At 43.5% G+C, this 24196-nt stretch overlaps 3 protein-coding genes across 3 annotated transcripts; 2 read left to right on the forward strand and 1 right to left on the reverse strand.

Moving 5' to 3' along the window:
- Positions 1-412: 412 nt before the first annotated feature.
- On the reverse strand, positions 413-15353 carry dok1b (docking protein 1b). The gene is made up of 5 exons (XM_080876999.1): positions 15026-15353; positions 3884-4204; positions 2692-2791; positions 2415-2587; positions 413-1777 (listed from the first exon to the last, which is right to left on the reverse strand). Exons 1-5 carry the CDS (start codon positions 15080-15082, stop codon positions 416-418), a joined length of 2013 nt encoding a protein of 670 aa, XP_080733125.1. The 5' UTR covers positions 15083-15353; the 3' UTR covers positions 413-415.
- A 1868-nt stretch (positions 15354-17221) lies between these two features.
- nagk (N-acetylglucosamine kinase) lies at positions 17222-19897 on the forward strand. The gene is made up of 10 exons (XM_080880552.1): positions 17222-17280; positions 17677-17761; positions 17954-18052; positions 18138-18279; positions 18586-18696; positions 18769-18881; positions 18962-19049; positions 19148-19245; positions 19329-19407; positions 19515-19897. Exons 1-10 carry the CDS (start codon positions 17252-17254, stop codon positions 19715-19717), a joined length of 1047 nt encoding a protein of 348 aa, XP_080736678.1. The 5' UTR covers positions 17222-17251; the 3' UTR covers positions 19718-19897.
- An 815-nt stretch (positions 19898-20712) lies between these two features.
- Positions 20713-23969, forward strand: LOC308407688 (uncharacterized protein; the record flags this gene model as incomplete). The annotated part of the gene is made up of 9 exons (XM_080899497.1): positions 20713-20736; positions 21444-21542; positions 21633-21660; positions 21733-21921; positions 22017-22076; positions 22288-22419; positions 23403-23484; positions 23580-23755; positions 23847-23969. The coding sequence occupies 8 exons, from the start codon at positions 20713-20715 to the stop codon at positions 23725-23727; spliced, it is 762 nt and encodes a 253-aa protein (XP_080755623.1). The 3' UTR covers positions 23728-23755; positions 23847-23969.
- Between the last annotated feature and the right edge of the window lie 227 nt (positions 23970-24196).

Genomic DNA, 24196 nt, shown 5'->3' on the forward strand with positions numbered 1-24196 from the left:
CCAAGCCACTCTCCCAGCGTCTTCAAGTCAAGCCCGTAAGCAGAGACTCTTGTTGGCACATCCATTCGGCTCCTTTATGTGTGCGTGTGTTCGTTCAAATGAAGTGGCTGGCTTTGACCACACTGTGGCTTGGGTACGCCAATTATGGGTTTGACCAGGCAAACACTCACTCTCTCTTTCTGGAACACACACAAGCGCAGGGTGGCCCTGCTATAGCTGCACAGCATGTTTCAAAAAATACAGCCATGTTGTGGTTTTCTCGTGGCTGTGAGCTAATCCGCTGTCTCAAATCATTATTCCAGTCTGCCGCCGGAAGAAATGCGAAATGCACTCAGTCCTTTGGAAAAGCCCGCAGGCACTGACCAAAAATTTGTCTTTCAGCGTCATCTTACCTCTTTGAAAAAAGCAATTCGTGTCAAATATCTCCCAGGTTGTCATAAATGATATCGGGTGCTCTCAGCCGTGCTTGTTGGTGCTGGCTGTACCACATAGCAGTAGCTGGAGCCTTAGATTTTGATACTTTGCTGTACACCACTTTCCCCCTGTCTCCACTATCACCACCACCCCAAATGTTGTTGTTGTTGTTGTTCACGTTATTGGCGGGACCTCCATGTTTTCCAGGGGGCAGAGGAACTGGCTCCTTACGAGTGAAACCACCCCTGCCTGGCTTGGGAGCGGTAAGGGGCTTGGGGAACCGCGGCGTCGGAGGCTGTGGCGTGCCACGGCCCTGGCCAAACTGGGGAGGGGATTGTCTCTGAGGCTGCTTCCCCTCCTGTCCTGATGGGGTCACCGTCTCCTCTTGTCTCCTCTGGCTGTGAGGCTCCGCGTGAGCTTTGTCATAAAAAAGCATTCCTAAGCTAGCGGGTATGCTTCCTTTTGCACGACCCTCTGGTTCGTCATATATGTGCTCCTGGGAAGAGGCGGGAGGTGACGGAGCTCCTTCTGCGTTACCTCCCGGGGGTCGCCTGCTATTGTTCACCGCCCGTCCTCCCCCTCGTCCTTTCCCTACACCCCCGTTTAGACTCAGTGCGTTCAGATCCATAGTGATCTGATCGTACACATGCGAGTACAGATCTGGGTGCTTCCTGTGGTTACTGCCTGACGGGTGATCCCCTTGGACGCCCGCTCCCACGGAATCGTCGCCTACTGGTCGTTGGCGTGGAGTGGGCACTGGAGCGGTGGCTGTGGATGGGCTGCTGGTTTGGTTCTGAGCCTTGATGCTGTCCACCGGGTCAGAATAGAGACAATCAGCGATTTGCAGAGGCAAACGGACTGAATCAGCTGGTTCAGAATAAAGGCCTGCGCTTTCATCAGATAAGGACACACCTTTGCCCACATGTCCTTTGGGAGACCGCGGAGGTGTCCCTGCACCTCCCAACATCCCTGGAGGCTCTGGTAAACTCCTCCCTTTAAGTCCCGTTCCACCTCCTTGCACCCGTCCTCCGTCTCCTCCGTCTCTCTTTCCGAGCACGCCGTCAGCCGAACCTGGTTTGCTCCCGCCCGAATCCCCGTCGGCCTCGCGACTGCTGCAGCTGCTGCTGTCGCCGCTTCCCGTCGCCATGCTGGCAGAAATGGTATTGCGGAGATGTTGAAGCGATGCTGAGCAGTCTGATTCAGAGTTCAAAGGGCTGCTGAGGCGGCGCTCTTCAGCTAGAGCTTTCTGTGACTGGATCGCCTGGTCGACCAGTATGAAGATCTCGTTCCCTTGTTTGGTCTCAAAGGTGAAGGTGCCAGGGCCCGAGTCGCACCGTCGGCCCGCCTCGAATGAAAACATGACCTGGAAAAAGAAGAGAAAAAAAAAAGGTTAATTGGGTTTCATCCAAAATTTAGAGTTAAGTGTGTCTGTTACAGAAGGGATTGAACAAATTTCAAAATGAAACAGAAGCAACAGAAGCTAGTCGCACAAGTCCCAGCACTTCCTTTTTCCAGTGAACTTCGCTTCATTTTCAAGTTTTCTGATTAGATCTGAATAATAAATTTACTTCCAAATTCTAACTGAGGCAGAAAGTTGAAAGTCATTATCTGTTTCCCTTCCAACCTGCACCAGCGATGGCATCAATACTTAAACATAAACATCATGAGTAGACAAACTAAACAGCCTCTTTTAAAGGTCATCTGCTAATTTTAAGTCCTGATCTTGAGCTTTAAAGCATCTAAGTGACACAAAACAACCACAGAGAGTCGGACCTTAAATATATTTAGTAACGCTGAGGCTCAAACCACATATATACGCGCTGTCATTGTTTTCACTTCCTACGTATAATCAGTCGTGCGCTGTGCGTTTAAACTTAGGACAACACACATCCTTTCCAAGTTTGTCAGAGATCAACACGTTTTGATGACCTGAGGAGATTTTAGCCATTTCTCTGTTGCTCTGATCGTTTTTCTGCCTATCAGAGACATATCTCACTCACCCTGTCCCTGCCGTATCTCCTCAGCAGCTTGTAGGGCCACACCAGAACCTGCCTCTTGGTCTTTGGCTCCTTCAAGATCAAAACATCGCTTTCAGCTTTCAGCCAGTAGTTGCCCGCGAGCCCACAACGCTCTGAGGCCTCGGTCCGTTGAATGGTTACCCAGAACTCGTTCACTGCAACAAAATGAGAGCAATTTTTTTCATAAATCTTCTAGAAAATATCTGGCTGGATTAGATTAACCCCTGAGCCCAAAAGACTGGACTGCTTTGTGACTTACCCTCCTCTCTGGAGTAGTAGATGAGGTTCTCGGCCATCTGCAGGTCCTGGGGTCCTCCATTAGAGTCTACAGCACCGCTGGTACTGCTGCCACTTCCGCCCTGTTGGTCACATAAACACAACAGACAACCAGACACTGAATTAGGATACTCACAGCATGTACACATAAACATATGTAAGCTATGTGTTGCCGAGGGTTTCTTCCCTTTTAAAAGGGAGTTTTTTCTTCCTATTGTCGCCAAGTGCTTGGTCATAGTGAGTTGCTTGACTGTCTGGTTTTTCTCGTCTTATTGCAGGGTTTTTACCCAACAATGTAAAGCACCTTGAGGCGGCTATTGTTGTGATTTGGTGCTATATAAATAAAACGGAATTTCATAAAAACACAGCAGACATGAAGGACCAAGTAAAAAGAGTGAGAAGAGAAAAGAGTAAAGCGTTAGAGAGGCTGAGTGTGCAGTCTTCCTCCTGGAAACTCCCTCTGGCTTCCTTTCTGCAAATATCTGCTACGTTCATGTTTGTGTATATGTGTGTAGGCGCTCACATGGTGCAAGCTGCGGCCTACATAGACACTCCAAGGGCATGTGGGAAAATCTGGAAGACTCACGCACAAACAAAAAGAAAAGTCCACATTGCAGTCGATACTGAATTGCACTAAATCCGCTTTTTCATTAAATTTGTGCAAATATTTGTCGTCACGTTTAGGCTTGTACACTACAGAGCAGAGAAGCTAGGTGCAAAGAAACATATTGTAGATACAACAAGAGATAAAGACATTAAACACACACACAGGAAGCCTTAAAAAACACACACACATCCACCCTGGTATTAGTCACACACTGCAAACTCTGCTTCCTATAGCAAACCGAGCATCAGCCTACGGCGCTGAAAAATAAAGCCGGCGGAGAAGTGCGAAAATCGACAACTTTCTAACGTCCACATGAGGCTGGTTACTAAAGTGAGTCGGTCCCCCATAGGCGCCCATGCTAAAATGACCAAGTTCATTTAAGACAAATGAAACGTTTGAGGCCTGCAACAAAAAGGTGTTGGAGGCTAGGTGACTTCAAAGCCGCTTATAGGAATGACTGAGCTTTTGACTATAACACCTGTATGGTTAGTCAAGTCCAGTATTTTATTTGTATATTACTTAGTACTAATTAGCAGGTGTACAAGTCTTTAAAAACTATAAAAAATACCTGAAATGCAATGTCACACATGGTATCCATCCAATCCTTGGCAACGGCCTTTTCTGCTGAAAACACGTGCATCTTATCGTTTGTTTCCACACAAAACGCTGCCATGTTGTCTTTGGGGCAGCTCTCTGTCAGTGCAGGCAGGATGGAAATGCACTCGGACAAGCGAATGATCTTCTTGTCCAGCTTCCTGGTCTTCTCATTGGACCCGCCTACGGAGCCTCCGCCACCTCCACCTCCACCACCAGGAGCGTCGAAGAACTCGAGGCGGGCGATGCCATTTTGGCTGGCAGGGTAGAGGACGAACCAGTTCTTCTTCCATTTCTGTGGAAGTAACGAGAAAAATCATTAAACATTATTGTAGCTAAAACCGAGAGAAGCGTTTTAGCACCTTTCACCTGCTTATTTGCAGTGACAAAGAGGGAAGCTGCAGAGTACCCTCTGATAGAGTATGTCACAAAAAACTTGGTTGAAGGGTGTTTCTCACTTTTTTTTAATTTTCATTTACTGATGGTTATAAATGCTGACACAGAGACTGGGAAATATGGGTCTAAAATACTGACCCACTAATAAATCAGGTCAGCCAAAGAGCTGATTAGGCTGCTGTACACTCTGACCATGCATTTCTTGCATTAGCTGTGAAGACCAAATCAGTAGTAACAGGAAACTTTGACAAATATTGCCATGTGGACAGAAGCATGACTCCAAATGCAAATTGTCATCACTGCAAAACATGTGAGGAGGTTACACATTCTTAGGTTAGGTCATATTTCAAGTACAGGGTGTGTAATATTTACTTTCTTCTGAACATTTCTGTCGTAGTTTTTATTTTTTAAGTTTTACTGACATTGTTCACTTTACAGTACAAGTCTTTAGAAACACAAGTTTGTTCCCACCCCCATTCTCTGCGGCCTGCTGGAGCGGGAGGGCTAGTTGGAGTTGGCCGTCCGACTGCGGTCTGGAGTGTGGGGCCTCCCTGCTGCTACGGAGTCGGGGTGGTCTGCCTCTCCCCACCGCAGGGAAAAGGGTAACACCACCTGGGTCTGGGTGCAGTTCCCCCCTCCAGGAGCAAGGGTACCTAGACCCGGTTTGTAGAGTATGCTTGGGGAGTGTGATCGTGTGTACAGCGTCTCTTTATGTCTGTCTCCACGTTGGTTGAGTGTGGAGTAAGTACATATGAGAGCATGAGGGTGGGAATGGATGTTTGTGTCTGTGTGTGCCTGTATGTCTGTGTCTATATGTCAGGTTGGGTATCAGATGCCACCTCTCTGGGGACATCTCAGGCCCTCCAAGGTTTGGAGGCCTATCTCCACCCACCACCACTTCCCCTGCCGGTGGCGGACTCCCTCAGGTGTCGGTGCGTTGGTGGTTCTTTGTGTCTGGGGGTGGGCGTCCAGGTACACACCGGCTCACTCCTTGGCGGCCGCTTATCGGGGCCTGGAGCCTGGGGCTCGCTCGGGCCCCTTCGGGGGTGGGGTGCCCCCGGCCTCTCGGCCTGGGGCTCGGTCACTCAGGCACAGCTGGCGGCCAGCGGAGCTCACGGGCGCGTCACTGCAACTCCCCCTGGCTTCTGCTCCACGGCTGCTGAGTGAGCCCTCATCTGGGACTCTCCTCAGCTCTTACTGGAACAGTGGCGCGGCTGCCCCTCTGTTGGTCTTCCATGGTTTCTTGTGTTCTGGGGGCCTCTGGATGTCTGGAGTTTTGATCTCCTCCATACCTGCTTCACACCCTGGAGGACGGGGCTGTGGCCCCCCCACACTCCCTAGCAGATCGTTACATGGAGAAACCTTTGGAATACAAGCGCGCTGATCCACACAGGTATGCACACGGGTGTTCACTGCTCGTAGACCCAAATTACACCTTTCTTGGCTGCTACTTCGAAGCACATCTGTCCTGCGTGCTGCACAACAACATTGAATATTTAGTATTTACTGCTGTTTACACTTAGCTAGATTAATGCGATGGTGTTGTGTTTAGTATGTTGCTTTGTTTTTTGTTTTTTTTGTCTTTTTTTGCTTGTTTTCTATTCTTCTCTCAACAGGTGATCCAGGAGATTTTTATTTTTTTTCTCCCCCCCTTTCTCACTGTCCCTCTCCCCTTCTGTTTTTCCTTTCCTTCCTCTTTCTTTCTCCCTTTCCTATCTCTCACTCATGTCTGTCCCGTCTGTAACATCTGAAAATAAAATATAATAAATAATAAAAACAAAGATCGACCAAATGGACCAATACGGCAATGCCACGATGATCCATTTGGCAAAGTAAATCCATTGGGTATCCTTGTTGGTCTTCAGACAACAATTCTGATGGCTAAAGAACCAAATGGGACAGGCGAAAAAAAGAAAAGAAACACAAGTTTGTTTTTCATGTAGCGATCAGACAAGTAGGCTGAGTTTAAACTAAATCTGAAAGCTGCCTAAGTGGGTGGGACAGGCTGAAAGGATAGAAAAAGGTGAATTTGAATTGAAACACAAGATATGATTTACATTATGCTGTTAATGTCTGTCGAACGAGCTAAAAGTGTGTGGTTTGATCTGATAGCAGTAGAGGGGAACGCAAAATTGTCCACAAATGATTAAAAACTGATGAAGAGTAAAGTTAAGGTTCAGAAATTCTGAGTCAAAATGAGATTTCCAGGCTGTTCTGTTACTCTACCGCTCTGCTGTCTGAGGCTTAATGTAGGAGGCATGTGGTGATGACTCCAGTGCAGTTTAACTCAAATCTGTTGCACAAGCCATTGTTTCCTTTACATTCAATCAGCAGCAGTTGCAGACCTCAGCATTAGTCATCATTGCTCATACAGAAAAATTATCTTAAAAGCATTTACTCATCTTGAGTTTACACATAGATTAATTTAGTATATTAAGATTAATTTAGTATATTAAAATAATTCTATGAGTTTTTGAGGTTTAACAGTTAGTTCATTTTAATCTAACTACTCCAGCTCTGACTGCATCTGTACATCACTTTAGTTTAAAAATTAACTAAAAATATCTAATTGAGGAGGTTTTGGGTTTACGTGTCTTCTGTGTAAAGAAATGTGCCTGCTTTAGCTTTTATCTCCCGGGATAAAAAAAATGACCCGGACAAAATTTGGCAACAGGTTTATCATTTCTACCCCGAGGCCAGCGGTGAGGAAGCAACAGCTAACAATGATCTCTTCCTCCACAAACAAGGACAGCAGCAAACAACGTGGCACGCGATCCGACGCTGAACAATGAGAAGCTCGGCAGGTGTAAAAGAGCCCCGGCGTTCACTGCTGAAAATAGACATGAAGACATGTACGGCTGCATGTAGTCAATGCAGTGTAGACTAAAGTAGTGTTTGTCATGAAGCTGATAACTTATTTTATTTAGAAAATTCCTCCAAGCTTTTTACTCTTAAGTCATATGTGGACATTTCTCCTGAAAAAGATGTGTTTCCCCTTCAATCACTCAGCGAGGCCTGACAGCCAGACAGCTGAGTTTGTAACAGGAAGGTCAGGGGTAAAGTCCTTCGACCAGCAGGGAAAATCCAGCGAACAGAAGTAAATGAGAAATATGAATATTACAACGGCAGGAAAGGTTCTACTTCACTGATAAGAAGCGAAAACATTATTTAGTACGTCAGAAAATTAAAGCCCAAAGAACCTGAAAGCTGAGTGGAACAGCAGCCACAGCCCAGTGTGTGACTTTTGACATCGATTTAAAGGGTTAAAGCTTTTTAAAGAAAAGTGGTATTATGACATGATATATACAACTTAACAAAAATACTTTATCACGGCACATTCATTTGTCATGTTGGGAGACACACAAGGGTTAAAACCATTTACAGTGGCTTCATGCCATTCAGCTGTCTTCCATAGAAGTGTGAGAGTGAGTCAACGGGAATTATAACAGGATCCAGAAGCTAAAGAGATTCGAAGGAATTCAGCCAGCTTCTATTTTACTTACACCTGCTTTTCCTACTGACACATTAAAGACCTTTACAGCTAAATCGCTATAGCTAGTTATTATTTATCGTTTCTCTTTCTAGTCTTCTCATATTCTGAGTGTCTTGACCAAGCAGCAAGTAGGAAAAACATAGTTTCCATTTGCCAAATATGTAATCAGCTCTATTCTGACGATAATTTAGCTTTATTTTGAACTTGTGTGGATTAGCAAACAAAGAAAAGGACTTGTTGGCTTGGACATCTCCTAGCTATCCAAAACCTGCTAAAACAGTTGGTATAGCATATCATATTGTCTTGAAATGAAACCAGTATAGTTTTACATGATATAAGTTTACGTTTATGTAGCATGCACAGATATGTCTGACACTAAGGGTAATAAAGGAGCTACTTTAACTAACTTCAACAAGAAAACTGCTTCAGCTGAAGGCGGAAACAACAAATTGAGGCAAAAAGTCACCATCAAGCACAAACAGGCTACGGAGGCATGCAAGGAGGAGATATAGAGCCAGCTGATGTGTGGGCCGAAGTAATTAACTCAACTGAACATCGCTGGAGCGCTTGCTAGCTGCACTCTATACGACAAGAAAAGCAAACGATGGATGGAAACTCCTGATGTGGTCACAGTGAGGAAAAGGAAGACTTAAATCAGCAGGTTAAAAAACTCGACCCGAGATATTTTTATTTTACTCTACATTTGACTTCTGTTGTGTCACTACTGTTGCTCCCCAACGCTGAAGCTTCTGTTACCTTGTTACAATAGATTCACACTTTGAATTAGTTAGACAGCAGCTCACACAAGCTGGATGCCGTCCTTCACTTGATTTTGCTGCCTGCAAGCTGGGAACATCAATAAAACACTGTTAAATATTATTTTTCTTTATCGTCAGAAACATTTTAGTAAATTCCATTTAAATATTGTTATTTTATTATATTGTTATCATTTTGACTCTACAGAGCCCAGGCCAGCAGACTAGCCCAGCAGTCAGATTGATGTAAATCATGAAATACTCATTTGCATGTCAGCTAAGAAATTTGTCAACTCCAGCTTGTGGATTCTTTGGGATTCGTTGATTAGACTGTAATAGACAGTCTTTGGATGCTATACTTAAGGAAATGTAGTGGAAATGCTTGTTAGGACCAGTAAAAGCTCTCAAAGCGGTAGGTGCTGCATCTAAATATTTGTATATAACATACTGGCGAAGTACACTTAACTGTAACTGACAAATAAAGGACTAATAGGATAAAGAAGAAGAAATAAAATAGAGCACCTCATGTAAAATGAAGTACTTCCTAACTGTACGTCAGTAAATGCTCTGCCCGTATTTACTGTCAACCATCAGTACTGCCGTACTGAATAAGCCCTAACAGCTTTTTCATTATCATCCGCTGCATGAAAATCATCAACGTGTGACTCAGTATGTAAAGGTGGAATTATGATATTTGCATGATGCTTCAGATACAGCTATAGCAACAGGGTTTGTGTATATCTACAACCTACAGGGTCCTTAGTTGGTCTTTCTGAGGTTTCCTGTAAAAGCTGAGCTGGATAACCTCTGAAGGCCTTGAGGTAAATGTGTTCATAATAAATGTCTTAATATCCCTGTCAAATGCAGCCATAAAAGAGGTCCCCGCATTAAATAAGACAGCTTTACCAAAGTCCTTCACGCACACACACCGACACACACTGCAGCCTTTAAAATGAACTGCCAAAACAGACAGGAAATGTGTGGGATTGTCATTACTGAGGATCCTCTTTGCTTCCTTCATCTGAATCCTGGTCTGTGTCAGTGTATATATGTTTGCTTGTGTGTGGGTCTGTGTGAGAATGCCCAACTGTTTGCCGTGGACCATACAAGCGAATGCACGCACGCAGACCGCGATCAGCCCTTCTTACAATGTGATGTAATTCAGTGGTATACATGAAAAGGATGTGAGACTTTAAAGCATGTGCGGGTGTGCGACTGTGTGTGCATTATGTCTGTCTGTGAAACAGCTGCTCCATATAAGGCAACCGGCCGTTATCAGCCGCTATTACACATAGTGGAAATTATGCAAAAGAGATGTATTTGAGCGAAGGAGCGAAACTTCCTCAGTGATGTCCTGTCTGTTTGCAAGAGCTGGAAGAATCGAAGAGAAGCACATGGCCCATACTTCATGACTGACTACCACTTTAGGGTAGTATAAGAAATATAATAATATATAATATATAATAATAATAATATAATTCTTCTTCTTTCCTTCAGGTAGCTGTGCACTGAACATAATGGTGAAAAAAATAATGAATTTTGCACTTCTTACACATATTCAACTCTTTGTTTGTTTATATGCCACAGATTCCACTGTGTTTCCAGTCAGGATTACAAAACTTTGGGTTTCATTTGCTTGTCCTTCCAACTGTCATTACAATAAGTGTTTGCATACAGACAGATGCTTTCAGGCAGGTAGATATACATTTAACCAGTCTGTCGCTGCGTGAACACGTGATGCTCTTTGTCTGTAATAAACCAGTGTAATAACCCACTCCACCATCCTCTTACTGGCCACAGACAGACCTCAGTGGCACATGCAAGGCCAGTGTGTGTGTGTGTGTGTGTGTGTGTGTTTCTTTAAGCATAAAAGTTTGTCTGTATCATGCCGTGTGTTGTTGGTAATATGCACTAAAAGGAATCTGGTGGAAAACAGAGGGCTCTCTGTTTATGTGTGACTTTATGTAAAAGGTAGACAAACGAGGAGGACGTTTTATAAGAGAAAAGGAGATGGCCAACTGCTCTGACCACAGGTCTGCTGCCCTAACCTCAGTCCTCTGTGGTGTCTATAAACTCAAGCTTTTCTCAACTGTTTGCAGATTCTCTCGACCCAAAAACCAAACGTGAATCACAATGAGCTCAGATTTGAGTGAAACAAATGTGAGACAATAACATTTGAGCAAACCGCAATAACTGCCTGTTCGGTTCATTTACGCTTTCCGTTACTCGCTCCCAAACGATCTGCTGATTTGACTCAAATTATATTCGCGCTACTACACGGTGAGGCTGGTACCATTGTGCACACGCCGTATGGAAAAACAGCTATGTGTGGAGTGGAGATTTTAAGGGCAATAGTAATGTCTGTGAAATCAGGTAACACAGGTAAGAGGTCGCTCTCAGCGCCAACGCGGTTTTCAACAATGACGTCGTCGCAAAATGTGGAAGTTGAGGTCTAAGTTTAGCCAAATCGACCAGCAGATCCAATAGGAACAGGCACTCTGGCTACCGATTAATCCTCAGAGAAATTTTATGATCATCATTTGGTCTGTAAATGTCAAGAAATATTACAAGCAGTTAAAAAGATCAAACAGAAAATCTAAAGATCCTGGAACCAGTGGATTTGTTGGAATTGCTGCATAAAAAAGGACTTATTATTAACAAATTTCTGGTGACCAGTTAACTCATCATTATCTTAGCATTAACTATCAGATAAAACAACAACTCTCAAATACTTTCACTTCAAACCAACAAGTATTCCCTGGAAAGCTGGAAACATTGGATTTTTTGGTCTGTGCTTCAATCCTTCGCATCAGCGATGACATGTTACTCAAGTCGCTCCTGACAGGGATGGCTACCAGCTTTCATGACAGCTCAACCATCACCAGCGTGTGCAAACATGCGAATGAGGTCCTTATTAAGACGCTGAATGTTCAGTTCTGTTTCAGCGAGCACGTGCAGCATCGGCTTTACATTAACAAATGACAAATTCTGCGAAATGTGAAGACTTTCTGAAATCTATGTCTCGGAGGAAGTCTGTCAAATATGATAAATCATTTCCAGCCGCAAGAGTACCGAATTTCTGATGCGCAGAGTCAGAAAGTTAGACTGTTAGTAAACGCTAGCTTGAACTGGCCAAATATGTGCCACATTTGTGCGTGCCTAAATGTTCATACAGTAAACTGTTTAGCTTACTTTTATTACAAAATTAAAAAGCTTTACTGTAATATCGTAGTCCATGACAAAGTTCATTTATATGGTAGTTTTAGTCAAAAGACAAAAAGGGTAGTTCTGTTTTCAAGTATTCGTATTTTTAGGGGTGGTAACAATTCTGAAAACGTCACTGTGCTGTAACACGATACCTGTACAGAAGTATTAATGCTTACTGAAGCATGATGACCTGTTGACTAAAGGCGACAAAGGGGGGGAAAGTGCACCGGAAATAAATCAGTATAATGACGTTGAGCTTTTCTCTGTGTTCTAACCGAGTGATCGGGAGAGTGACAAAAGATTTTAGTTTGGGGGGGTTTTATGCCAAGATATGAACCAAACTCCCTGAAGTACTGTTGTGCCTGTAGATGTTGAATGGGAACGAGGACTTGATAAGAACAGGGAACGATAAGCACAATGACCCTACCCCAACATTAAAATGTACGCAAAGAAATTGCTCCCACTGTCTTCCAGTGTAAAGTGCAGTAAATGTTTTGTAAATTTCTCTAAAATTTACAGAACTAACACTTTAAAATACTCACAGTTACAGAGTTCGGTCCAAACATATCAGGTATTTGTAAAACCAGGAGGACATGAAAGTAAATCATTATGCAAAGAGGGGAAAATATCAAATCTAATGCATCGATGGGGATTTTCAATACTGCCATCATGATCCTTTGTACTATTCTTGCAGACTATTCAAGGAAAACTGCACACCTTCCTGTATGCTACTTCCACAAACTACAAATGATTTGTTGTTTCTTTTCCGAGAAATGTGATGTAGCTACTGAGGTGCTACCTGCAAATACAGACAATCTGACACACAAACCCATTAATCCACCGCGAGGACCTTCAGACATGAATCACTGTTGGATAAATGTAGTTGCCTGACACACCCCGTCTGTTCAAGTGGCAGCTAGCTCCTGGCTTTAGAGCTGCACCGTCATGCCCACACCTGCACTCTTTAAACTCAAAGCTTTGTGCAGCTCCACCATGAAAGTGGACTGCAATCTGCAGGTCCAAGATTTATAAATCCAAATATTTATCTCAAACATGGTTTTCCAATAAACCATATTTACAGTGTACATAAAGGTGCATCACCCCAAATATTTGCCCTGTTTTACACCTCTGCATTGCTCAAATGTGCTTCTGATTGGTTAAAACAGAGCAATATGCCATATTTTGGATCCTATGAATACCGCTGTGACACAGAGTGGCATCAAAGGAAAAGCAGAAATATTTGTCTCGTGGGTAAGTTATAGAAGGATGATGCGCATTCTGGTTATCTTGCGGATGTGGGCTACTTCTGGTAAAGACTTGGCACTGATGATAAAATGAATGAATACCAAACAAAAATCATTGTGTGACCTATTTTGTTTCAACCAGATCAGCAAATGGGGCGCCATCGCAGTGCCATCACAGCATCTACAACACTGGTCAAACAAAAGTGCCCACAGTGGGCCAGATCTGCAGAGTTATCTCTAATTTAATTTTACCCATCACAAGGAGCCAGCCTGTGGAAGCAGCTGTTCTCTGTGAAGACGTTTTTTTCTGAAGTTGACAGAAAAAAAACCCTCAGATGATAACAGGGGCTATCAGCATCTTTCAGCTTCAAACAAAATACTTTTGTTTGTTTGTTTGTTTGTTTCAATCCTTTATCTCTAGCACGTATTTACCATATAGGACAAAAACATTAACAAGTTAATTTAATCAGTGAAATAAACAGCTGATTAGATAATAGCTAAATATAAAATGCGGTCTACGGTCTACTTAATGTTTGACAAGAAGAACAGAGCGAAACAGAAACTTGGGTTGGACGCTGCCACTTCACTCTTAAGTCACATTTTCCGACCATACACGTGGGAACGTCCTACCCTGTCCACTGACAGCTCGAACGATTGCATAATTCACCCACCAAACCTCGCACTCGTTTCAACACTTTCAGATCAGCCAGCATTTTGCTTCCTGTTCTATTCTGCTCAATTTTGATACTTTCTTTATACCCTTCAGGGTACTTCTGGTCTTCGGTCCTCGACACTGTAAAAGACAACGCCTCACTTTTGAAAATGGAAAGATTTAGGTCTGATCACGCTCTATTGAAAACAGCCTATAAAAAGGCATTGAAACTATGTTTTGGGCGTATGAATATGCATTGTGAAGTGTTGATTCCAGGGCAGGAAATGGAGCCAGAATGTTTTGTTGGTCCATGTCATATGACCACAGAGAAACGGAGAGACAAAGACCCTCTTACAAATCTTAAAGAGTAACCCAGCTCCTATGCAGTGGTGCTCTGAGGCCGAGCGCTGACACCAGCATGCACACAAAAACACACAGGTAGCTGTGCTGCTTGTGTGTGGCTGCGAGATGACACAAAGTCTGCATGCTGACAGCGAGTTTAAATGGTGTAAACAGCAAGTACAAACAGCTGAGCTGAAGTGAAAGTAAAGACTGCCGTCTTTGTAGAAAATAGATTTGGTTTCCGACTCTACTTTAATGGTTTAACACACTTTTATCATGAGTTGTTGTGGAAAGTCACATAAAGCTTGTCACTAACACGCACACACAACCAAACTTCCCTTCCTGACAGTACTCAGGGAGCTTGAGTTCACTTTAGTTTCATGTGTTCTTGCATTTAGCCCAGAGATGAATTTGCATGCACACAGATGCACATCACCTTTACTCTAAACCACCACACCAAAAAAAGGCCAGATCACTGAAGGCACAGCCACTGACTTCCTCCTTCTGCAGGTACAGTAGCATTATCTTTGAAGCCACTGGCCTGTAATTGCACCAGTGCTCTGTTTACTTGCCACGAGGTACAAAAAAAACCCATCTGTCTGGTGGAGGTACAAAGTTAACATCACTTAGTTGTGATTTTTTAAAAATCAAAATATGACAACATAATGCTGTCACGAGCAGTTTTAGTGCCTCTTTCTTCCCCTAAAAGGCTTTATTTGCTTCTCAATAATGAGCAGCAGCTATCCACAAAACTGGCTGAGTATAGAGTGGAGTTTGTGTGGTTGCACGGATCTGTCATTCTTTTTAGTGACCCTGAATAAATTACATGGAATATTATCTGCTGAGATAAGAGAGAGAAGTTATGGCTTGTTTATTACAGGCTCTTATTAAAGTACCACCACTTCGTTTCATTTGCCTGTAATATAACACTGGCTGTGGCTACACGCACTTCCTTTATTTCTGTGAACGCAACATTTTATCAATAAAAGCAGCGTTTTTTCTTTTCTTTTCTATTCCTGGGTCTTACCTTTCCAAACTTTTGGTGTTGCACATAAAGCTGTCCCTCCTTAACGTGGGTGTCCATGCCCCCCAAAAACGCTAAAGCCCGCCGTCCTCCACAAAGATGAAACTGGACTTGAACTTGACAGAAGAAAATCACCTTTTTTTTTCTTCTTTCACCCCCTCAACAACTTCTCTCTTCTCTCACTTCCGCTCCACAGGCCTTAAACCGTGTTTATCGCGACGCTCGCGCGCATGTAACAGTGTCATGGTGATACTAGAAGAAGAAAAAGTTCCAAACTGTCACCGAGAAGTCCTCACAAACTTAATGTCCAAATGTTGTCGGCTGCTTTGACTATCTGTCGCTTCTCACTCCTCCTGTAGAAATGGACCAATGAAAAGCCGCGCTTATACGACAACGCGTCACTTCCGGGTATCGGTTTCACAATAAAAGCGCTGAATAATGTCTTTTGACTTCATGCGTATGGTTGCAAAAACCACAAGAGAAGTTTGCTGTAGTTGTGTGTAGCTTCTCCAGCGGGTGGAAAATGTTCCAAAGATATTTAGATAATTAAATATAGACAATTTATGTTGGTGGTGGGGGGAATTTTTTGTATTTGTTTTTTTTGTATTTGTTTGTTTTTGCACTTAAAAGTGTGGAAATTGTTTGAGAACAGCCTGCTGAACCCAGTTGTGTCCTTATCAGCTCCCCCCACTGCATTGCATCAAATATTTGTTGAATACTTCATTAGAAGTGTAAATGATTATTGTTTTTAAATTAAAACAGTTTTATTTTAGTATACACACGGCAAAGTAAAACAAACGAGCTGAACTCCTATGACAGTAGGCTTTACTGAAAATCTTGCTGTCATATCAGTTCACAATGTGCTTTATGTTGATCGTGAATTTGAAACCGACGAGTCTCCGGAATGGGGAAATGTTTATTCTAGGATCCTCTAAAAGTGATATCCACCAGCCCCCCAAAAAAGAAACTCTAGTCAGGAAATTTCACTTCTCAATTTATGAGCTTTCTCTGTAAAACATGGAAGATCAACATTACCCATGAAGAATCATTATTCATGGAAGTGTGAAAAACACGGGGAATATTTATACATGCTTTCTTACTTGGGGGAAAAAATGAGTTTTACTGTTAAACTGAGTTTTTTCGCCCGTAGCGCACGTTTATTTTGAAATAATAAGTAACAACCGGTATTGTATTAAATGCGTTATACTTGTCGCAACTCACTCCCTTCATCTGAAGGAGTGAGCAGCGTGGTACGCGCACGGAGCCGCTCATCTCCTTCTCTCCTCCCACCTCCTCAACCTTGTGTAACATGTGTGATAGAAAGCTTTAGTGGCTCATTAAAAATATGATGAACTCATATGGTGATTGATTAATTTGGGATGAGTATTTTTGGCAATTACACAAATTTGGGTTTTGGTTCAAAATTAAATCCCATAAAAAGTTCATAAATACATTTACAAGCGACTGTTACTGTTCATTTCAAACCACCCAGCTTTCTGAGAGCTCAAGATTAGCACTTAAAATACTTAAATTACATAAACATCACAGGAATTGTGAGTGATGCAGGCTATGCTGGCAGGAGAAGCTGGCCCCCAAAATTAATGCTTTGCAGATGCCTCCTGCTGGCTTGCAGCGCCCCAGTTTTCAGCCAAATGGCGCTAAATCGCTCAATCGTGATGTTTAAACTATGACTCAGACGCAAAATGGGTTTTTTTGCTGGCTCGTGTTCCTTCACAGGTCAAAAAAAACCCTGTACTCCTGCATTGCATCTTATTATTTAAACTTCAGCAGACTGCCTCACATGCTGGCGGAGTGCATATTTTCTTTATGCACTCATTACAGAGGCATGATGCCACTATCAGGCCAATGCAGCTTCTCTCTAATAGTACCGTCCTGTAAGTTATTGCAGGATGCAAACACTCGCGTGTAACTGTTAAAGGGAGATAAGAGCTGTTGCTAAATGTTATTTTTAACGTCTCTGTAGGGAATCTAATTGTAGCGTACATCACGTGTTTGTTCGTGTTCTACCTGATATTGTTTTCGCATCTGTCTCCTTGAAGGCCCCTGGTTTGTTTCATGATTGTAGCCCTAGGCTGCTGCTGAATTTCTCAAATAGAAAGACATTGCTGCCATCTACTGGTCATTAGTCATAATTACAGGTTGGAGGGCGTTCACCCTCTGCTCTCGCGATATCTGCGCAGTTGCCCGGACCAAAACAGGAATTGAGACATGGAGCGAGTGTTCGGCGGAGTTGAGGGGTGAGAATCAATTAAAATAAGCAGTAAAACTCTTCTAAGTTTATTGTGATGAAGTGTCACGTAAGGCTTGTGTGTATTACAGGCATTTATTCAAGTTTTTAGGTCAATTAGAAAGTGAAGAGTTTTCTTAACGGCTGTGCGCGAGTATGTGTGTCTCGTGATCACTTCTCTTTTGTGGGCTGTTTCTGTCAGTTAAAATGTCATCATTTATTTTTTTTAAAGTATGCTATAAATACGTATTTGTCTAAATGAGGTTTGTGGGGCCTTTTTTGTGGATCTATTTAAATTGTGTGTGTGTTTCTATCAGGGAAGATGCATACAATGGTCTTGTATAGTGATGTCTAGTTGCTTTGGTGGTTAGCAGCTCCGTTCATGTATTTGTCAATTCCTTATTAGGGGAGGAACGCACTCCAAAGCAGTGTTGTTGTCAGGGGATGGGAAGGTGTTGGCAGAGACGGCGGGACCATCCACCAACCACTGGGTGAGCGGAAGTGCTGATGGAGGCAGGTGGAGAAATTTGGAAAGGGGAAAGAGGGGGCAGATGGTGGCCGGATGAGGGGTTTGCACATTAAATAGACTGTCTTTATACTTGTCTTCTGAGTGAATACATTGTTACATTGTGTTATACTGTAGCAAGTTCCATTTATTTTGCAACACTTTTTGTCTCTCACAGCTGGTCGGCGTGGACAAGTGTATCTCAACCATCGACGACATGGTCCAAAGAGCCAAGGTCGAGGCGGGGCTGGATCCAGGCACGCCGTTATACTCCCTGGTCAGTCTGGCTGTGTGCCGGTGCAGGTTGCTGATTGAAATAATGTGAGCCCTAACATCTGATTTGTGTGCATCTGCGTACGCAGGGCATGTCTCTGAGCGGAGGCGAGCAGAAGGATGCCATCGACAGACTCATCGCTCTCATGAAGGAGCGGTTCCCCAGCCTCAGCGAACGTTACTTCATCACCACAGACGCCATCGGTGCCATGGCCACGGCCAGCAATCGAGGTAAGCTGCCATTTTCTGTTCTCGCTTCATACAGCAGCCAGTCCTCAGCAGGAAGACAGAGCTGCCCCAACCATAAATGTGTTCATGTAACAAACACAATGACACTGTCCTACGGTATGATTGTTAAATATTTGACATAACTTGTGTTTAAGAGCTGCTCTTAGCCTAAAATGTTACAGCAGGTCGCAGTTTAATACTTTACTGTTTTAGGTGTGGCTCTATGTATCATCTTTACTGTCTGACCCTGAGCTTTATGGCTTGATGGTATCAGCATATCAGCGTTATCATCAAGATCTTTGTCTTCAGGGGGCATAGTCCTGATATCAGGGACCGGATCAAACTGCAAACTAGTCAATCCTGATGGCTCGCAGATCGGCTGTGGGGGCTGGGGTCACATGATGGGCGATGAGGGATCAGGTAACTATGTCGGAATATGTGAATTATTCATATCTTTATAGATCAGACTGAGCTATCTGTCCATCTTCCCAGCCTTCTGGATAGCTCACCTGGCTGTGAAGACGGTGTTCGACGGCAAAGACAAACTGGTCGCTCCTCCTCACGACACCACGCATGTTAGAAAAGCCATGGAGGAGTACTTCCAGGTCAGAGTCCCAAAAGTTCGGAGAGATGTGTCGACATACACAGCGATACCGTCTAATGGGTAAAACTCTGTTTATCGTAGGTGTCAGATCTGATGGGCATGCTGCCACATCTCTACAGAAACTTCCAGAAGTCTCATTTTGCAGGGTTCTGCAAGAAGGTGGCTGAAGGTAGGAGGGTGTAACTCCCTGGTCTGCTTTGAAATGTGAAAGATTAAGCGGTAAGGTAGAAGTCAGACTTTGTGTGTGTGTGTGTGTGTGTGTTAAAGGTGCCGAGGCAGGGGACGCTCTCTGTCGGCATGTGTTTGCTGAAGCTGGACGAGTCCTGGCAAAACATGTAGAAGCAGTCTTACCTGCAGCGCAGGAGGTAACACACCCACACAGTCACGTGCTGTCACCTGTTTGTGATCACGTTTCTCTGAGTCGCGTCTTCTTTTATTTTCCTGACAGCCACTATTGAGCGGCGACCTCGGCCTGCCAATCCTGTGTGTGGGCTCGGTGTGGAAGAGCTGGGAGCTCCTGAAGCCAGGTCAGTGTCTCCATGGACCCTCATCATGAAACCCTTCAACTTATCCACTTCCTCTGCCTGAGTAGCTTCTATCCTGAAGAAGTCTGAGATTCTCCGTCTCTCCCCAGGTTTCACTGAAGTCTTGGATAAACTGGCATCATCTGACAAGCACAAGGGTCATTTCTGCAGCTACAGCCTTCTGATTTTGCAGCGGTCCTCGGCGCTCGGTGGCGCCGGCCTCGGAGCGCAGCATTCAGGTGCTACCATAGCCATGGATTATGCCGCCAATGCCAAAGTCTTCTATCAACACACCTTCAGCAGCAGCGCATGAGAATGAGTTGCAGGAAGACTTGCCGGCCAGTTTTTTAATTTTTAACGTGATTGTTTTGCACTTGATTTTGACACTAAAGAGTCAGATCTCAGTATGCTCATGTTAATTTTATCGTACTGTGCAAAGACTTTTTAATGCTCGTTTGCATTTGTGATTTATAATAAAAATGAGGTTGAATTTATAGAAGATCTTTGCATTGTTGTGGATCATTTTAGACTGATTGATGTGGGCTTTCCTTCATCGTGTTTACCTAAATTTCATCTAGTTTAGTGTCACATTTAGAACACTGAGGCGGGTCACACTTAGAGGCAAACAGCCACACTCACATTCTCACCTACAGCCAATCTAGCATCAACCAACAGCCCAACGGTGTCTTTGGAAGAGAATCTGACTACCCAAGAGAACCCATGCAGACACTGGGAGACCATGCAAGCTCCGCAGAGAGGCCTCTGCACTCTGCACTTCGATGCCAGTGTGTAATTTGAAACTGTTACTATAAACCCAAAACTGAAACTACCACAATGAAAGTGGAACAGGCCAACAAATAACAAACATTTTTTGTGACAGTGCAGATGCAAAACAGCAACCTAGAAGATTTTTTAATATAAAGGTGGAGCATTCCACTTTTTAGGGAGCCGTAGATTTGATCACCTTAACCAGCTCCAACTGCATTTCAACTCCTGAGGACAAATATGTAGCAATAGCAGAAGAAAAGTAAAAAAAAAAAAAAAAAGTACCTAAAACATGACAATAAGTATTAAAAAAAATCATTTCTTACAGTCACATACATTCACATTTGAGCCCCTGAAGCAGGGAGCTGTTTGTACCAATTGGCTGTAATTCCACAGTAGAATTCAGTGGAATAAACAAATTCAATTAAAAACATTTGGCTTTCACTCAGAGACACGCTGGACAGTCTCTAGTCTTCAGTTTGGCTTTAATACAGCGATGAAGCACTAAGATTACTCGAGGAGGAACCAAAAAAACCATCAAGCATGCTTACATCGGAGCACCGGAAGGTAAATATGTAGCTTGATGGGGAGTTGGAGTGCAGCAGCAACATGTTGTTGTTCAACTGAAATTCACAGGTTTAAAAAGTCCAACAGAAAAGGAGAATTAAACTAAAACTTTTATTTCAATTTGAAATAAGATCCGATCTTAATTGTCTAACCTAACAGTGGGAAACAACAGACAAACAAATTGTTATTTTTCTTTTAAATAATGTGGCAAGACCCCACCAAGGCTTTGTCCTTGTTTTTTAATTCATAACATTGAGAAACGCGTATTGAAATCCTCACTTGCAGTCCTGTTATTTGGCCACCAGGGGGCAGCACAAACAAGCTGTGAAAACAAAACAAGCTGGCATAAGGTCTATGAGATATATAAGCACAACTACAATTATTATCTTTATCTTTTGGCGAATTTGGAGTGTTGCATCCAGAGTTATGATTTAAAACAAACGATAAAAATCAGCATCTACCTACATTAGTGCATCAGTGGTTATCAGTGCAATACTATAAAAATACCACATCAAGTTCAGGACATCATGGTGATGTAAGTAAATATGAAGCGTGCATACTGTGGCTGAACAAGCTCTTGTTTCTGTCAGGATGTCAGGTTTGTTCACATTATACACTCAGACTGACTATCACAACAAGCTAAACTCCTTTTTAAACCCCCCAAAATGCCCGTTTGTGTTTTGTTTTGTTTTTTTTCCCCTGACCAGACTCATGGTTTCAACAGTGCAGGGAGATTTCTCACCACTTACAAGAAGGACTATGGACCCGTCAGGGAGCGCTACCCACATCTGAACTCCAGAGATGAGGTGAGCGAGCTCCTTTATTACAGGTTGGATGAAGTTGTGCACGTATGAAGACACGACAGGTCCATTTTATTTTGTTTGTTGTTTTGAAAGAATAACCTTGAAGCCACGTGGGCCGGCTGTTGGTTTTAAAACTCCTTCCATTAGCAGTAGCACCACCACAGGCCCTCACATGCTGTGCTTTGTCCCCCAGCCTCCTCCTTCTTCTGCCTTCATGTCTTCATTTGGCATCCTCACACCTTCCGTTTCCGTGGCAAATCAGGGCGTTGGCTCCGCCCTGGCGGTACACTGGATGCAGGAGTTGCCAGGGGGACAGAGCTCTTCCTTGGTCAAGAGGATGAAAGTCAGCAGCGCGGTGTTTGTGATGGATGTGGTGGAAAAGGTAAGGACTGTTTGTGTGTTTCTCTCTGAAGCAGGCATGCATACTCAACATGTAGCCGGCAGGTGTAGAGACACTCAGCTTTCTTCTGTTGGCAGCAAACATGTTGCAGCAGCAGGAGGCAAACGATACCAAGACTGAGATTGTCTACAAGGGAGGTTAGATTGCTTCTTTTTTGTTGTTGTTTGATTTGATTCGTGTGGTGTTTGTGTGCTTGAGCTCCAGGTAACAAACCTGTCAAACCAAAGCCTTTGTTGTTCTGGTTTCTAAAATAGCACTCGTGTTCGTGTTTCGTAGAGTTTTCAAACTGCAGCCGAATCCGTGGCTGAATGTAGTGAAACCCACTTTTCGCTGTTTGTGCACATTCAGGTGTGGTTGTGCTGTCTTCCACCGATGGTCCGTCCAGCTGTAATGATTTTCTAAGAAATCTACTGAGAGAAAGTGGACTGCAGCACCTGCTCAGCCCTCCTCAAGGCTGGTCTGCTGTTGACACAAACAAAGGTAGAACAGATTTTTATGACCATAAATCAGGGATGTGAAACTCACCTTGATCTTATGTGTGCCAGGCCAGTCAAACTGCGCTTTGTGTCAGTGTACAGAAGCTTAACTACACATTTAATCTCTGAGGTTTCGATATAAGTAAAGAAGTGCAATTTCAACTTCATGCCCCCGTTTTTTGAAGTGATAAAGAATTTCTTGTGTAGCAAATGAGAGAAATTTGTAACCACGACTTTTTAGGCTCAAATTGTAACTATTAAATGTGCAAAATTACAGAAATCTATTACTGTATCTGTAGCAAAAGCTCGAAAATGCATGAAAATACAGTTAAAAGTCCAAAACTTATGTTCTCCTCTACATTTTCCAAAGCCATCCAGTGGGCCGAACTGGAGTATTTGCTGGCCCGATTCAGGCTCCCGTGCCTTATATTTAAGTCATTTAATATGGACCATGGGCTAGATGCTTTTAGGAAAGCTTGTGAGTATAACCCACTTAGTTTGTGGGCTTAAGTGTACAAGCAAAATTCAATTAAAAAAAAAAAATTAGCCTACTAGGTTATTTTCCATCACCACTACTAATGATCATTCTTTATGCTACGATGGACTTGATGTAACCTCTCAGTTCATCTACTGTGTGAAACAGGAAGGTTTATCTCCCTTCACCCTCGCTTTTAGCCAGCTTTCTTCTAATTGGCTGCCCCTCCCAAACAGGTCATTTGGCTGAGACGACCAAATCAGGGCTATATGACACCATGCACACCCAAGGGTAAAAAAAAACCTGTTTAAAATAGTATTTTAAACCAGTCTAAAACCAGAGATTTACATATATGCTATTATAGTTAGACTGGTAAACGATATATATGCAGACAATAAGACAAAATCGAAGTACATTGTTGTTACTGTTGTTGAGTCATGGTGTGAAATATAGTCTCTAAATTGCAGAGGAAGCTGTATTTGAATGAATGTGCTTTGAAACTTCCCATTTAGATGACCAGCACTGGGATAAGAGTGCCTTCTTGTGGGGTTTGAGCGCCTCCTCCCTCCAGAACTCTTTAGGTCAGGGCAGCCGGTGAGGCACAGACACAAATTCCACCTTTTCATCGTGTCCTCTCACGCTCTCTGTGCTATTTTCAGACACTTTCTCCCCTTTCTTCTTACTCCCAGCTGTGCAAGGGGACCTGAGTGCTTTGAGCTGAAAACCATCTGTCAGAGCAGCGCCCTGCCTCAGGCCCACGTACAGCCAGCAACTTACTGCACAGAGACTAGGAGGAAGCTGCCGCAAACAAGAGTACCAGTTCAACTATGGCCCTAAGATACAGAGTGGCCAAAGGAAGCTCTGTGTGAGTAGCCTGACACTTGCAGGCTTTTGCCCTGTGCTTATTCTGTTTATGTTCTCATGTCTGTCCCTTTATCTTGTGTATTTCCACCTAGACTCAGCAGGATGCCTTCTCTGATCGCCCACCTTGTCACTGGTCTACAGTCTGAATCTTGACTCAATACAGATCATTCAGAAAAAAATGTATTTTTTGTATTTTGATTTAGACTTAAAGTGCAGCATGTTAGTATGAAATGTTGTAGAGCTGCTTTGTCCAAACACCTCCGCAGAAAAGGGAGATAGCGGTCATGGCTTTTGTGCGTGAGTCTCGGTTATCTCGCCGAGGTCACAAAAGCTGAGTCGCAACGTAGCAGTAAACCATCTGCTGGCAGGAAGACGGTGAGCTGTGAACTTGCTGGCATCCTCGTGCTGGGCAGAGGCTTACGTGTCCACACAGCTGTGGTGG

Source organism: Rhamphochromis sp. 'chilingali' (genome assembly GCF_963969265.1).
Source record: "Rhamphochromis sp. 'chilingali' genome assembly, chromosome: 1".
Classification (NCBI taxonomy): domain Eukaryota; kingdom Metazoa; phylum Chordata; class Actinopteri; order Cichliformes; family Cichlidae; genus Rhamphochromis; species Rhamphochromis sp. 'chilingali'.

Bases quoted from the DNA above. Each gene is read 5' to 3' on its own strand.
- dok1b (XM_080876999.1), bottom strand. From the start codon at position 15,082: ATGGACACCCACGTTAAGGAGGGACAGCTTTATGTGCAACACCAAAAG. The intron at 2,588-2,691 runs GTAAGTCACAAA...ATTTTGTTGCAG, and splicing joins CTACTACTCCAGAGAGGAGG to TGAACGAGTTCTGGGTAACC. The intron at 1,778-2,414 runs GTGAGTGAGATA...TTCTTTTTCCAG, and splicing joins GGAGATACGGCAGGGACAGG to GTCATGTTTTCATTCGAGGC.
- nagk (XM_080880552.1), top strand. From the start codon at position 17,252: ATGGAGCGAGTGTTCGGCGGAGTTGAGGG. The intron at 19,050-19,147 runs GTAGGAGGGTGT...TGTGTGTTAAAG, and splicing joins CTGCAAGAAGGTGGCTGAAG to GTGCCGAGGCAGGGGACGCT. The intron at 19,408-19,514 runs GTCAGTGTCTCC...GTCTCTCCCCAG, and splicing joins CTGGGAGCTCCTGAAGCCAG to GTTTCACTGAAGTCTTGGAT.